This window comes from Diuraphis noxia, unplaced genomic scaffold (assembly GCF_037042655.1).
Source record: "Diuraphis noxia isolate RWA-SAM2 unplaced genomic scaffold, SU_Dnox_SAM2 contig0004, whole genome shotgun sequence".
Classification (NCBI taxonomy): domain Eukaryota; kingdom Metazoa; phylum Arthropoda; class Insecta; order Hemiptera; family Aphididae; genus Diuraphis; species Diuraphis noxia.
The window spans coordinates 21,502,975-21,519,199 of record NW_028301714.1 but is presented as its reverse complement, the minus strand read 5'-3'; the positions used below and the strand labels follow the sequence as shown (position 1 = coordinate 21,519,199).

General features: G+C 25.5%; 1 protein-coding gene across 1 annotated transcript; it reads right to left on the bottom strand.

Annotated features, from left to right (window-relative positions):
• Nucleotides 1-5,215: 5,215 nt before the first annotated feature.
• On the bottom strand, nt 5,216-12,466 carry LOC107162033 (troponin C, isoallergen Bla g 6.0301). The gene is made up of 5 exons (XM_015508724.2): nt 12,311-12,466; nt 11,829-11,856; nt 7,210-7,353; nt 6,893-7,144; nt 5,216-5,442 (listed from the first exon to the last, which is right to left on the bottom strand). Exons 1-5 carry the CDS (start codon nt 12,311-12,313, stop codon nt 5,414-5,416), a joined length of 456 nt encoding a protein of 151 aa, XP_015364210.1. The 5' UTR covers nt 12,314-12,466; the 3' UTR covers nt 5,216-5,413.
• Nucleotides 12,467-16,225: the final 3,759 nt, after the last annotated feature.

Genomic DNA, 16,225 nt, shown 5'->3' with positions numbered 1-16,225 from the left:
AGTGGACATTTGCAAAAAATTACTAAATTTTCACTATAGGGAGACACTATAGGAAATTGGTTATATGTACACTGTCTAATATGAACATATACATAGGAATATTTATTTATTATTTATTATGTATATTATAATATAAATATGTATATGCATATTGTATGTATGTATGTATTAAAACATTATGTAGTATAAAAATACTTATAAAAATGTTTAATGATTATGTAAAATTAAAAAAATCTGTAATTTACCGATACAATAATGCAATAACCGAACCATTAGTAATTTTTCGAATAGGAAAACCATTAAGAGGACGTGATACCCGCATGTGTTGTCTCTGTCTTACAAGTGCATTACATAGTAAATTTTACGTTCAGCAGAACACGTGTAGCTCCGTTTGCTTAAAAATTAGAGTGAATTGACCTCTTATAAAATTTAAAGGTATGATTGTTATCTAGTCAACCTCATATGCTTTTTAATATATTTAAATTTTAAAGGAAGTTATGAGTATTTTAAGATGCACAAAAAATTCACAATTTTAAAATACTCATAACTCGCTTTAAATTTGATATAAAATAAAAAGCGTATGAGGTTGTCTAGATAATAATCTTACCTTTAAATTTTATAAGAGGTCAGTTCACTCTAATTTTTAAGTTAACGGAGCTACACGTGTTCTGCTGAGCGAAAAATGTACCATGTTACGCATTTGTAAGACGGAGACAACATCACGTCCTCTTAAGATAAGATTAAATATGAACGAATATATAACAGATAAATATAGTATTTTTATTAAACGTTTTCGATATGTACATATATTGTTTTCCATTTATGAGAGGTAATTTTTAATTTGGTACCAGTTTATTGTGTCCACGTCCACTGTTATGAGTGTCCACTACTAAGAGGTTATAACTCCTATTATGCGCATATATTTTTGCCGGGGAATTTAGAAGTGTCCACTATTGGGAAGGGTCCACTATTGAGAGGTGTCCATTAATAGAGGTTTCACTGTAATCAATAGTTAAATAACGATATAATATATTAGCCTACCCGTTTCATTATTGAAATTTAATATTTATGATGTATACATCGAATAATGTTCTGCGTGGACTTATGAATGTATGCTGACATACTGTTATCCATCAGGGTTTGTAAAAAGTCAAAAAATAATATTTTTTAGACAGTTATCTTTTAATCACACACAAAAACCACTATGTATAATGTACATAAATATATATATATATATATATATATATTATACATATAGGTATGTATTATGTTTTTTCGATATCACTATTGTACTTTTACGATCGTATAATAAGTATTGTATAGTAAACACCGTCGACTTCGTTGAATTGTCCTGGTGAAAATATTATTGATCGTAATAAAGTGCACCGATTTTTATTAACGTTTCTGTGACGAATGCGTCCATAAAAGTAGTTTGGTATCGATATAGATATTATAATCATATAGATAATATATTATGCATTTATTACATTGTAGTGAGCACTGCGCATGTCTATAGAATGAAAATTCACATGGTTATTATAGGTACTTATAATAATATAAATGGTATACGAGTATTATTAAAGGTAGTAGGTATCTATACCAATAATAATAGTTTTCAATTTAACATTTATATTATATACTGCGAGCCGTTACACCGTTAAGTATATAATCTTCCGGCTTTCTTTTTTCATTTACGTCGATCGTGATAATGAGAAAACTGACATTTATATGTATCTTATTGCTTTAATTATATGTAGGTTTATTACTGTGTATTGTTGTTATTTACGATAGTGATTTAATGAGAATGGGATAGATGTTCATTTTAAATTCAAGTATACATATATAGCGGTAGAATTGACGGCGAACAATGATATAATAATTAATATACTAATACTAACATAATAAATTACAATGACTAATGTTATGATTTTCCATTTGACCATTTCTTAATTATGAACATGTTTTTGAAGTTAAAACAACAAATTGGAGACGGATCCAACGAATACTTAAAAGCCAAAATGTCGTTAAGATTGATATTCGTCTTCATGTATTTACGTACAAAATATGTCTAGAATTAAAAAAGTAAAATATCATAATTGTAAATCATAAAATGTATCATTGTAATTATGTTTATTACTATTAGTTTTTTTTTTTTTTAAATATTTTTTAAACATTTTTCTACTTATTTTAATAGAATATATTCTGTTGCTAATGGCAAACATTTAAATAAAGAAGACATTCGACTTCGGAGATCAAACACTAAATTCATGTGTGAGTAACCAAACATATTTTAAACTCAAAGTATCAATTGCAGGGCTAAATATATTGAAAAGCTGTTTTCAGAAGTACTTAATTTCAGAACCATGTATATTATGATATAGCTGTGGATCGCTTATGGTGCTTCATCATTATATTTTATTAATAAAAAAGATTGTAGGTTAAGGTTACCTTTACGGCTACATAGTACTTATATCTTATCCCAATAATATTTACACTGTGTATTAGATCAATATGTTGAACGTAGTATTACACTTTTTTGTGATTATGATTTATGATTTACATTTAAAACAAGTACCTATGGTTTTACTTAATTAGAATATCAAACTATAATCCGATATTTAATCTTAATAAATGAAGTACAGTCAAAAATTATATCATCAAGAATGGTTAATGAAGAATGAGTAATGACATATCGCAATATGTTATATATATATATATATATAAATTATACATTTTGTTTTAAAGTGAGGGGAGTGATGTATGTATATTGTATATTTTTTAGAATTGGCTATCTGAGTAACAGAATAAATATGATTTTTGGAGAACATCAAACGAATAAGATATGATTCCACAATAATGGTAACCATGATGTTTAATCAACATTTACCCTTATACTATACAATAAACATAATGATTATTATTTGGCTTTGAGTAATATTTGTCGTTTCAAGGATCAGAAAAGAGGCAATAACTTTTGCGGTTAAATAAAAAATACATGCATAGCGTTCAGGGTATGATTGTGGCTTAAAGTCGATAATATTACTATATGTATCTACATATTCTATATTTTAATTGGGAAGGTGCTTTTTAAGTGTGTACCAAAATTCAGTTGGGGGTGATTTTTTTTCGATCTTTGTCAATTTTTTATCTAATTTGACTAGATTACTAATGACTAATACCTATCTTATATTTCATCATGAAAATTGTGGTTAAGCCATAATTCAATAACTCACTCTGCAAAGATCGAGGAATGGTACTTTATAAACATCGTATATAGTATATAATATTTAGGTGCATAAAAAAATCGAATATTCAACCATATTTTAACTCTGTGCTGGAAAAATTCCACGGTTCAAGTATTTACGCCGATGGTAAAAATAACCGCAGTATAATAAATACGACATACCAGGATAGTTTATTTTACTCAGTTTAATTTTTTTTTTTTTTTTTTTGGTTTTCGGTCATTGATACCATAGTTTAATTGTTTACTTTAGGTAATGTAGAGATAATATGAATTGGTATATAGTTATGTTTCTGATAACTTGTGCCTAGGACGTCAGACAGTATCTATAAAATATATATATTATAAAATTTTGCTCTTGAAATAAGAACCTGTATATCTCATTTATAGCTACATATTATAGTATATTTCTTTAAAGAGTGTTAAGTGGGTAGAATCTACATTTGTAGAATTAAAGGTTTGATAGAGCCCTTTACATTTTAAAATGAAAATAAAAGATATATTCAATATAAACATTACACGATTACGTTAAACATATTGATAAATGTATATGTTATTCTGTATCTCTGTGCAATGTACTAATGCATTAATCTATTTGAAATTATATATTATATAATTGAACTCGTTCCGTATTTTAATATAAATAAATCAACGTGCGTCTATGCATAAGATGTAATTCAATTAACATTATGAAGAGTACGAAATAACTTGAATTTGATTTAAAAGATATTTAAGTATAATTGTGCGATATAGGTAAATAGCTTTATTGTGTATACGTACATAAGTATATATATATATACTTATGGGATATGACATAAGAATTAAGTAAATGGTCACCTAAAATGCGTAGTTCAAGTGATTATTGATTTATGATTAGTGACGATACCGTAATAATTCACCAATTATTAGCTGGTGGATAGACACGGCTTTATGCAAATATACATGTTTATTAAATAATGAAACATTATTTTTATGGACATTAACAAAATTTATTATATTAAATCATTAGTATATATAAATTATTCATATTCAAAAATTAAATTCAGCTAGTCCAATTATTGAATTGCTTATAATACCCGTATTAGATACTAGAAAATATTACAACAAACATCTTTTGACGTTGTGGGTTTTACGTTTATTATAATAAAATATATAAAATAAATGTTATTACTTTTTTTAAAATTTTAATTAGATTAATAAAATAGTTTATTCTTTAATAACCTTTTAGATATTTTATATATCATCCAATATAATTTTTTCATATATGTATTTATATTATTTTATTTATAGTCTACCTATTTTGGAATTAAACTCTTGATTATGAACAATTGGTACCTAGTAACTACTAATTTTTTTATAGCTACATTAAAGACAATCATACACTTGTATATAATGTGAAATTGATATAATAATTTAGTACTATTTGGTATCAAATATAAATATGTTTGTCTAGCGAATAGGGAATGAGAAGATAACTGACAAAATCATCCATCACCATCACAATGCAAGATCCGTGACTTCAAAGGCACATATTTAGTATGACAGTTAGTAACAAATCTTATAAAAATATATTTTATATTTTTAATTTTAATCTTAAAAGAGTAGGTAGTAGGTATTTGGTGCACAGCCAAATGTCAATATTGATTTTCCAAAAAGTACGTTTTACGAAATTTCGTTTTTCTTATAGGTATAGATTCTTTGATACTTATCATAGATGACTCACATAAATGTAGGTACTTTTATTTTGTATACGTATATTAAATACCTCCAAGTGCTGTTGTTACCTTGTTTGATTCTTACAATTTTTTACTACAATAGAACACGATTGCAATTCTTATTTTTTACAACAATAAATTAGTCACAGTTTATTTATAATAATGGTATACGTTTCATCCAATTTTTACAACAAGCGATGTCTATCTGAAGAAATTTTCTCCAGTTTCACTAATCGAAAATTCATATCATGTGCCATGATTAGTTAAAACTTAATATTTTATTATCTTTCGTATTTTATAAATATAATTTTTTAAGTATGTTAAGTGTGATAGAAGTTTGTGTGGTTTATATAAAAAAATTTCTGTTTTTGTACAAAATAAATAACATATTCTGAAGGGTGTTGATGGACAAACCCATTTCTCGAATAACTTCAATATGATACACCATCAAATTTCTTTATTCTCCAGTCATCATTTCCATGAATTCTAAAAACAAAGTTTTAATGCATGTTTAATACCTTATAAATTATAAAACAGATAGTTATTATTGATTATATAAAACGAATAATAGGTACTAATAGTATATTTAAATCACTTGTTGAAAATATAACGTACAAAATTACAATACGATGCTGAACACTCTAAACTACTTGACTCGTTGCAATAAAATATTATATACATAATTTTAATAGTTGAACATAATTTTTAACAATCAATCACTAACTTACTGTGAGTGCTTTAAACATAGACTCTATCTGATGTTTATTAAAATTATTTATTTGCATATTGCATCTTTACGTTTTCTAATATTATTAAATTCAAATAAAACAATTATTTTTCTATACAGAAATGTATCTGTCCTTCATACAAATATATAATCATATAGGTAGATTGAGTAAGTACAATATCAACAAATTTTGTTTATAAATTTAAACTATATTGAAGCTTCATACAGATATAATATAGGAATAATGAAAACGTTAAACTTTAAATTACTTTCCATATTTTTTTATGTATTTGAAGTGTTAACAATAGATACAGAATGTTCCATTAACCCTAGATTACTAACCTTATTTATTTGCCTTTATTTCTAACCATTCGTCAATATGACGAATACTATAAATATTATGAACATTTAACCATTTTTAATTGTTTTTTTCAATGAATCAAAAATATAATTTATAAAAACACAATAATTAAACTTTTGGATAACTTTATTGTAAATAATATTAGTAAAAAAAACGTTTTTCCTCATTTTTAAAATGTAAAATCGTTAAACATAAATTATAACTCTATAAAGGTATAAAATAATTATATAAGAGTAGGTAATACACAGGTTATTTAGCATTACAAATTGGACAAGTTACTATTTGATGTTCTCCACAAATATGTTTTTTACATGTTGCACATTGAGTTTTTGTCATTCGCCTTTTTTTATAGTTACAAAAAGTGCAAATTTTTGTAACTATAAAATTTTTGCTGAACAGTCACTAGTCAAGCTAGATCGCTAAACGTTATCGGGATAGATATAGGACATAATATATGAGAGATACAAGGAGGGTTTAATGATATTAGATAAAATGCCTAAAAATAGCAACAATAAAATTATCAGTGTTCGTCGAATCGACGAATAGTTAGCGATCTAGGGTTAAGGTTATAGCGTACAGCTGTATAGCTGTAAGCAATACACATTTTCCAAACAGTGAGAGTTAAAAAATGAAAGTAGAGGTATTTAGATCGAAAACCATAATTGAAGTCTATAGTTGTATATTATGAATTGATTTAAAAGTTTGTTTTGACTGTTAGTAAAAATATACTGAAGAGACTGAGTTGGCAATTTATAGGAGGATTTCAGATTTTGCGTCATTGCTAGTTTTATATATCAAATTTATATTATTTAACTGAACAATTAAATTATTTCTCTTTATAAACTCACCATCAAAATCTACTGTTCCAGAACCATCGGAATCAATTTCGTCAATCATCATGTCCAATTCTTCGTTGGTTAGCTGATCGTCGAGCTCTCTCAAAATTTCCTTCAGGCAAGATGTAGGAATATAACCATTTCCTTCTTTATCGTACAGCCTAAAAGCTTCACGAAGTTCTTTTTGCATAGCTTCATCGTCTTCTTCAACAATGAACTTAGCGGCCAATGTTACGAATTCGTCAAACTCCAAACGTCCAGATTCTTTAATTTTAATTTATGTACGAGTTGTATTTAAAACCAAATTATTAAAAAGAAATAAAAATTACTGTCTGCATCAACTTCTTCGATAAGTTCATCAAGAATCTTCTTGTTGAAAGGCTGTCCCATAAGTCGTAAGATATCAGCCACCATGTCTGTGGGTATACTTCCGGAACGTTCGCGATCAAATGCATCGAAAGCTTTCCTGAGGACTGAATATTAATCACTAATTAAAAATATTTTTTTTAAAATTTTTTAATAATAATGGCAACTTTCAAAGTATAATTTTCACAGCTCTCTTACCTCCATATACCTAGATACATATATAATATTATATATTATAGTAAAAACGGATTATTTGTATTTCATAGTATTTTACAAATTTATTTATTACGCATAAAAACCATAGCCTACGAGCAAAATTCCATTTAACAACGACTATATAAATAATATAGGTAACTATTAATTGTATTCATAGATACATATATTAAATTTTTAAGAAATAATAATTAATTACGCGTAATTTATGTGAAAATTATGATTTTAAAGTTTCAAAATTTTTATTTTGATAACTTAATAATTCTAGAAATTCAAATATTTTTAATATTCAATGTGACCATTTTTAAATTTTAATTCATTAAAACAAAAATATACCGTAATATGTTTATTTTAAGCATAATCTATATAGTTATTGTAGGTTTATCTTCATTCGAAATATGAATGTTGTTTTGATAAATTCAACATAAATTTCAACAGTTATTTAAATTTTTCAAGTAGGTATTCAAAAGGTATAATAAACTATACGGACCAAAGTGATTTATATCAATATTTAGGACATGAACATAATCAGTTAGGTATTATATATTATATATATTATTATATTTTATACTCGTATATTCAAGGAAGGCAATTTTCGTATTATATTAGCATAAATTCATAATTCTGTATTGCAAAATATATTTTGTTATTAAAATATCTCAAATTTTAATCAAAATATTAACACAACATGATCCAATACAATTAAAAAACGATAAGGACAATTACATATTTTCTCATTTGAAGAACTTTATATGACTTAGTGTTTTGATTACAAAACAAAACGTAACAATTTTTGACAAAACAAAGTCATTGACAAATTAAATATTAAAACCGAATTTTAGGTATAAGTAGACAATTTGACATATTTAGGGTTAATAATCATTAATCATGTATTTTTTTTTATTGTTTAACACATTTTTATTAAAAAATTAAAGCATATCAATACAATATATATTTATATATAATAAATATATATATAAATTATGTCTAAGTAATAAATGTATTTTATCATATAAATATATTTATCTAACTAATATTGATTTTATTTTATAATTGGTCAAATATAGGTACTAATTATAAATATATTTTTAACAGTTTTACCGAAATACAAACCATTTATAACGACACTATATATTTGCATAAATATTATAACATATTAAAGATAGACAATTATTGACAAAAAAAAAATTAATTAATTAATTAAAATGAAAAACATCAATTATGTATCTTTTTGTTTGTAAATGATCTGTAACTTGGTCATTAGTGTACTTGAGTAAAATATATTAGTATATTACATACAATTTAAATTATTATTTATCTATTAGCTTATATTATATACATATGTATTAAAACAATAATGTAAATTCAAGATTATATTATAAAATCTACTATATTTTTTTATTGTTGTTATCTAGATATTGAATAAACAGTGAATCTAGATCGCTGTGGATCAATAATTATTAATTATCTATTTTTGTTTACTTAATGTTTTAAAATACTTTGCTTAGTTAATATTGATGAGTAAGTTCTTAAAGTGCGAAGGAATATTCTTACTTTAATGATATGAATGAAAAAATAATTGTATACGACTGAATACTGATCCATCAAGTACTAAATAACCATCGCAGAAATAAAGATTTTTTCCAGGTACGTTATAAACGGTTTCTACTGTGAACTTTTATATTTTATATACTATGAAAAATGTGTGTGATTACATATATTATAATATATAATAAAGATATAAAATTAATATTTTATATAATTACTTCAATATCATACATAATACATTCAACTAAATACGCTGTTTTACTTTAATTTTAATTTTCCGTATACAAAACTACAAAAATTTGGAATATAAATTGACTTGTCAAACAATAAAAATTATTCTTAGTGATACCGCAACATATTTCGTAAACTACTTTAAGTCAATCTATAAGTTAATTTTAATACATGACAATATAAGTAAATCTAATAATTCATTATTTTATCCATTTTAAACTATTTAGACATACACTATTGTTCTAAAATGAATGAGTTTAAAAAAAAAATTGTGAACTAACTACTAATCTTTGATTAATCTAATTAATTCAATCTATGTGTTTTAACTTAAAGCAAATAAACTACTAATTTCACGTTAAATGTTGATGTTTATTATATTTATTTAATAATATGGAATTATTGACAAATCAAAAACTATTCATTATGATTCATGGAATAAAATTGTAAGTTGGCATGTTTATGAAATTAAAAATAATTTTGCAATTTTATATTTTTATATTTTTGAGAATAGCTTATTTGTGTTTTTGTTATTCGATTACTAAAAAGGCAATAAGCATTTTCAAAATGTAATATTTAAATTACAAAAGCAGGAGATAATTAAGCGATGTTTAAGCTGCAAACATAAGTTATCGGTGTACATTATGCAGTTTGTTTGAAATGTCGAAGTAACAAAATAACTATAGAGGTAAATTAAAATGTTTAATGGTAACAAAACAAGCAGGAATGCCAGAAACTCGTTTGAGTAGGTATTAAAAATTAGTGTAAATAAATAATGTTTGGATTAGTGAAAAAACACAAATAATATGAGGCATATTAACAATATGGTAAAAAAATATGTGGTTTTTTGAAACTGTTTACACCACAGTTGTATACTGGCTAAGCGATAACCACCGTCAAAACCTGGGAATAATAAAAATAGAAACTAAATAACTAAAAAATAGGTAATTGAATTCACATAATTTTTTTATTAGATTCTGAGCGGAGGGATGAATGTATTTTTTTTTACTTTTGATAGTTTTTAAAATAATATTAATCGGCTTATTTTAATAGTAAGTATATCATACAAATTTATAAAAATGAATGATCTTATGGAATATAGATACATAATATTATATTGCATGTATAGGTAACAAGATTATAAACTTCAAAAAATATTCTATACCATTTAATTTTAAATATTGGCAGTACGTTGTTGAAAACCTTTACTTTAGAAAAATTTTACTTTTATACATTTATATTGTACTAATGTATATTATAGATTATCCTATGGGTAATGTACCTAAAAAATTATAATAAAATATGTTAAGATTTGTATATGTCTCCAAATAATTCTTATTCTATTTCGGTTCAATATTAATTGCATACTGTATATAATATTTTAATCTAGGTTAATGTACGCCATAAATATATGTATATCTATATATTAGCATATATGTATGTATAATATTATAGTGTATGTTTATTTTTGTCTTTCAGCCTATACTAAAAAATATGATTTAAAGCGTTTGACACAAATTTAGTTTGACTGCATGATGTATTTTAATATTTTATGATATATCTAGGAAATTCAAGTAACCTAGTCAAATTATTTTAATAAGAGTGATGCTAATTTTAGTTTGTGGTCATAACACACTCGCTTAACCGATCCAGCGCTCAGCTATTATGGATGTGCCAACGCTTGGAATGATGTGTGCCAAGAAGTTTATTATTATTATATTAATAAGCGTGTATACTAGTATACGAAACTAAAAGTTTATCGAGTGAGTGTATATAATGGGAAAAAGTCAAATTTGCACTTGTACAAAATGCAGAAACCTACATTAAAAATAGAACATTGTTTAGCTAAATATTAGACATTAATATTCTGAGCTAGAAATTTTAAATATAATGTTACCAATATATACATAAATATATTATGTATTGTGATTAAATTATTCACGTAATATACATATTATACATAAAACTAAGTTTATTTTGTTTTTAACATTTTTAACATTTTGCAGATTTATTATTAAAAAAAACAACTATTGCTTCATTTTTATTACTAAAAAGATTTATATTTATAAAGTTTTATATGTTATACTTTTAAAATTGTACCTACAATTTAGTATTTAAAATTCTATTACTTATGTTATACTAAATTTTAAGCCTGTAATAGTATGCTTATTTATTATTTGGTTCAGTACTAATGGTACTTAAAAGTTAAAAGTATTATAAGGTAAAAATATACCTTTACGTTAGTATAAGTAATAGATACTTCTTATTTAAGTATTTTTGTTTATTAATAACATTTGTAAAGACGAAGGAAACAATGTAATAAATAAAGAAGTGAGAAGTGAATGCATATAAATAATTATAAATTACAATTAGGTATATAAATATTATAAATATGTATTTTAATCTAAACCTATTCTATTTAATAAACAATTTATTTATGACGAATAATTTATATATTATGGTTTTGATATGAAAATAGTAAATACTGCTTATAAATAACATTATGTATTAATTTTTTTGATTTCAAAAATTAGTCGTGGACAGGAGAAAAAACGAACACGGTACACGACGTTCACAAATAACGCGTAGTTACCTGAGATTTGTTCTGGCGGTAAATCTTCCTACAAAAAAAAAAAATAACAAAAAACAAATTATAGATTTCAGCCAAGAAGATTTTATACGCGTGCATATAATATAGGTGTAAATAGTTGTAAAGAAACTGAATGAACATATCTATTTGGCAACTGAACACATACAATTGTAATTTTGAATCGAATTTCTAACGATTGGCAAAACAATAATTGTCTGCCAATGTGCCAATTTATCTTTACTTTATATCTTGGCAGATGACAAAACTCATCCAGCAGGTAGAAACGACAATACAGTATATATATATATATATAATATATATGCATGTGTCTTTCTTTTTTTTTGACACGAGTTAATAATTATTAAACAAACTACAACTACCTATTTAATAAAGTATGGTGAATTGCCAAATTTTTCATTCATTGACGTATCGAAGGTAAACGATATAAAACAACACAAGCAGTTATACCTATAAATTCTACTTACCATTTTTCAAACAAGGGAAATCGACTTAAACAAACAACGGGAACGTTTTGAGGGAAAAAATGTGCCGTACGTTCGCTAGTTGTGAACTGGAGAAGTCAGATTATTATACTGAATCGCAAGCCTGCACCCCCACCGTTTCTGAATTTTCTGTCTCCGGGGTCTGCCGTTAATATGCTCGCTGAAGTCGAGGAAAGGGACGATGTGAAAATAAAACCGATAAAATTAGAACTTTTGGAAGACGATCGTGTACAACACACTACACTACTACAGCACTGTCAGCGTGATGTAGTCAATGGCATCATTTCAGACTAACACGCGTTTGGTATCCAATAACAAGTCTATTTAATTTTTAAAAAAATTACGTTTAAAAACTTGACAACAGATCAGGACTATTATAATATTGTCAGGAGATACATAACTGCACGTTAAGCGTTGAAGAAAAACATCGAAAAACCATACAATTAAATATCTAATATCTAATTTCCAGTACATATTATACAGTTTTTCAATACGGTACGGGACAATCTCAAAAAAATCATAAAAAACTCATTAGTAATTGGTTGTTACATATATAAGGTTTTTTTTCTTCAAATTTGTTGTATTGTTAAACATGTAACTGTAAATTGTAATGTAGGTATTTCAATGTCACGTATAAAATTACATCGGATTATATAACTTGCTAATTGACTATCCACATCACTGAATAGAAACGAATGAAATACATTAACCTTTCACGTAGGTAACATTGAAATATAAATAAAACGTAGGACAGCAACATCAGTTAAGTACCTTTATAGGTAGTGGTAGCCATTATTAAATAATATATTAATATATTATATAAAATGCAGAATAAAATAATAACTGTGTGTGACTAATGATATTTATTTTAATAATCAATATTGGGATTAATCGTTTATGATTATTTATTCATTTATAATTTATTTTTAAAAGTTTTTAGATTATAAATGCTTAAAAAAATAAAACATTTTTAAAAGAGCGATTGGAATATAAAAGAGTCGAGATAAAATAAATTAGGAACAATCCCATAAAATTATATTGTTTTAATAGATATGAGGCCAAGTTTTGCGGGTGGCAGTATTACTAAGACTTAATGCGGCAAAGATATACATAAAACAGTTCGCAGAATGTTTATACGATTTAATAATAGATTCTGTGGACCAAATATAATATCCCACACAAACCCATTTAGTCTGTTGCACTCACAAATTCATACTGACACCATTTTGTCCTTAAAATATTATTTTAATTTACAATCATATACGATTACAATTTTTATCATTAGGTAGGTATAATTTATAATACATCAATATCTGGTCTTTGGATTGATTTAGGTTCAATAAAGGGCTTCAAAATATTATTTATACAATTGATTAGAATATTGTATACATAAGTTCATTATTATTGTTGGTTATTATAAGCACAACATAAATAAGATGATATGAATATATGACGTGTTAAAAAGGAACCAATATAGTAAATATACATATACTGCATTTAGAATTAATGAATTCTAATTATTAGATAAAATATTCACGAATTAGTTTTTTTAATTTCAAATCTGAATAAACTAATATTATTAGGTATTAGTATCGTTTATTGGTTAAAATTCTACAAGAAAAATCGTAAAATCAATACGCATTGCGCTCTAAAATTATGAATTTCTCAGAATTACACTGAGTGTTGTTCGGTTTTGGCGTTTGTACTTCTCTTTTTAGTTTTTATTCGTATATCGTATGAGCGTTTTACATGGAAAAAATTGGTACTTCGTATTTTAGTTTTTTATTCTATAATAACTACAAATAAACAAACATCGCTTTTTAATGATTATACATTTCAACATTTGAATAACAAACAATAGTTAATATAATTTTGATATTGTTTAATAAATTGGTTGGATAACTGTTCTCAAGTTTTTAATTTCTAAACATAAATTTAGAACACTTTATATACTTGTTGTGTCTGTTTGTTCGTGTGTCTCAGTAGGTACGTATAGTGAGACTGTCGGCATTAATTTTTCATTTTAATATTAGGTAGTATTCATAATTTAAAAAAAAAAAATAAGAAATAGAAATAGAATTAACTAGAGTTTATTTCTACACATATTGTAATTCTATATAATTGAATAAATAAATAACTTAATAACGGTTCTATTACTAAGTAAATTGGCATTTATAAAATTAAATTAATACTTTCGTAATATATTAAAATATAAAAATATGAGTAGGAATTATAGTTTATTGCGTTGTATAATATTAAAATTATTGCTAGTTACTTAGGCACCATGATAAATGAAAAATGGGATAACACTCAAGAAAGGTAAAGGTAAAGCAAGGACAACATTTAATAAAACAAGCGCATTTTTCAAAATTCATAACGTATCTCTTAAAACAAAAATGAGACACATAAGGTGTCTGCTCTACTCTATGGTGTAGAAACTTGGATACTGAATTATGCCATTACAAAAAAGAGAGAAGCATTTGAGTTATGGTTATATAGAAGAATACTGAAAATATCGTGGATTGCTTGGATTACAAACGCCGAAGTACTTAGGAGAATGAACAAGGACGCTGAGTTAGTAAACACCATAAAGATAAGAAAGCTTCAATATTTAGGTCACATAATGAGGAATAAAAGTAGGTATTCAATAATTCAAGCCATTTTGCAAGAAAAAAAACGAAAAAAGAGGCCCTGGCAGAAGAAGAAAATCATGGATCATAATCTAAGGGAATGGTTTGGAAAGAGCTGATCAGAGTTGTTTCACATCGCAACCGATAGAGATGGCATTGTTGGAATGATGGTCACCAATATTCGAAATCGGATAGGCACCTGAAGAAGAAAAAATATTAAATATTAAATGTGCTATCCTAACTTGTTTAGGAATCTAAACTCAACAATGAAGAGCTTATATTCCCGTTTTGCCCAACCGTCCATTCGTTAATTACCAGTATTTAATTACGGCTATTTATATTAAGATACTTGTTTACTTATTATTGTATATAATTACTGTTCATAGTTATGATTTTTTGTAGATATATTAAGATATTTAATTATGATTCTTAGATGATTAAGATGATAATTTATTGTATCTATACCTATAGTTGTTTATATATTATTATGGCATACCTATATCTACCAAAGTAATGAAGTTACAAAATTCTTCTAAAATGGTATTTGGAATTATAATTTATTGCTCTGTATTAAAATACGTTTAGAAGCCAAAAATTTAGCACGCTCACAGAGCTTTCTTAACTTGATGGTGTGAATCATCAAATGTGGTGGTAAAGAGACCGGCTGTTGCCGTAGCGACGCGTTGTTTCTCGCAAACGTGTACAAAACATCTAGTGTACCTTTAAAATATAGAATAATTTTTAGAAAAAATATAAATACTTAGTTTTTGATTATGCAAAGTTTATTTTTCTAGTAAACCCACCTTTCAATTTTCATGAATACATTAATACATATTTTCTATACAAAATATTTTTGATTTTTCATCTCTGCAACACGGTTGCTCAATTTTTTTTTTGTATTCTGTATTATCCGATTTTGCTCGAGAAATGTAATGTATTTTATTTTGCTATTTTAATATTTCCTCTGTTCTCGTAGAAACATACATGAGAATATTTTTTTGGTTTAGTTCTACTTGAGATTATCCTTTCTTCAAAATTCAAATTTTTACTCCTGTAATTTTTATTCGGATTGCAGATGATTGGCTGTAACTATTTGTTTATTAACTATTTATTCGTCAAAGTGATTTGATTCCTTGGTTATACTAATGAATTCTACCATTTTTACTTTGTGGTTTTCCGACCTCAATCATGGTTAACATAGAAAATAGGATCTTTCTAAACATTCCACTGCGCCATGCGGTATATGTTATGTATATTATTATAGTGT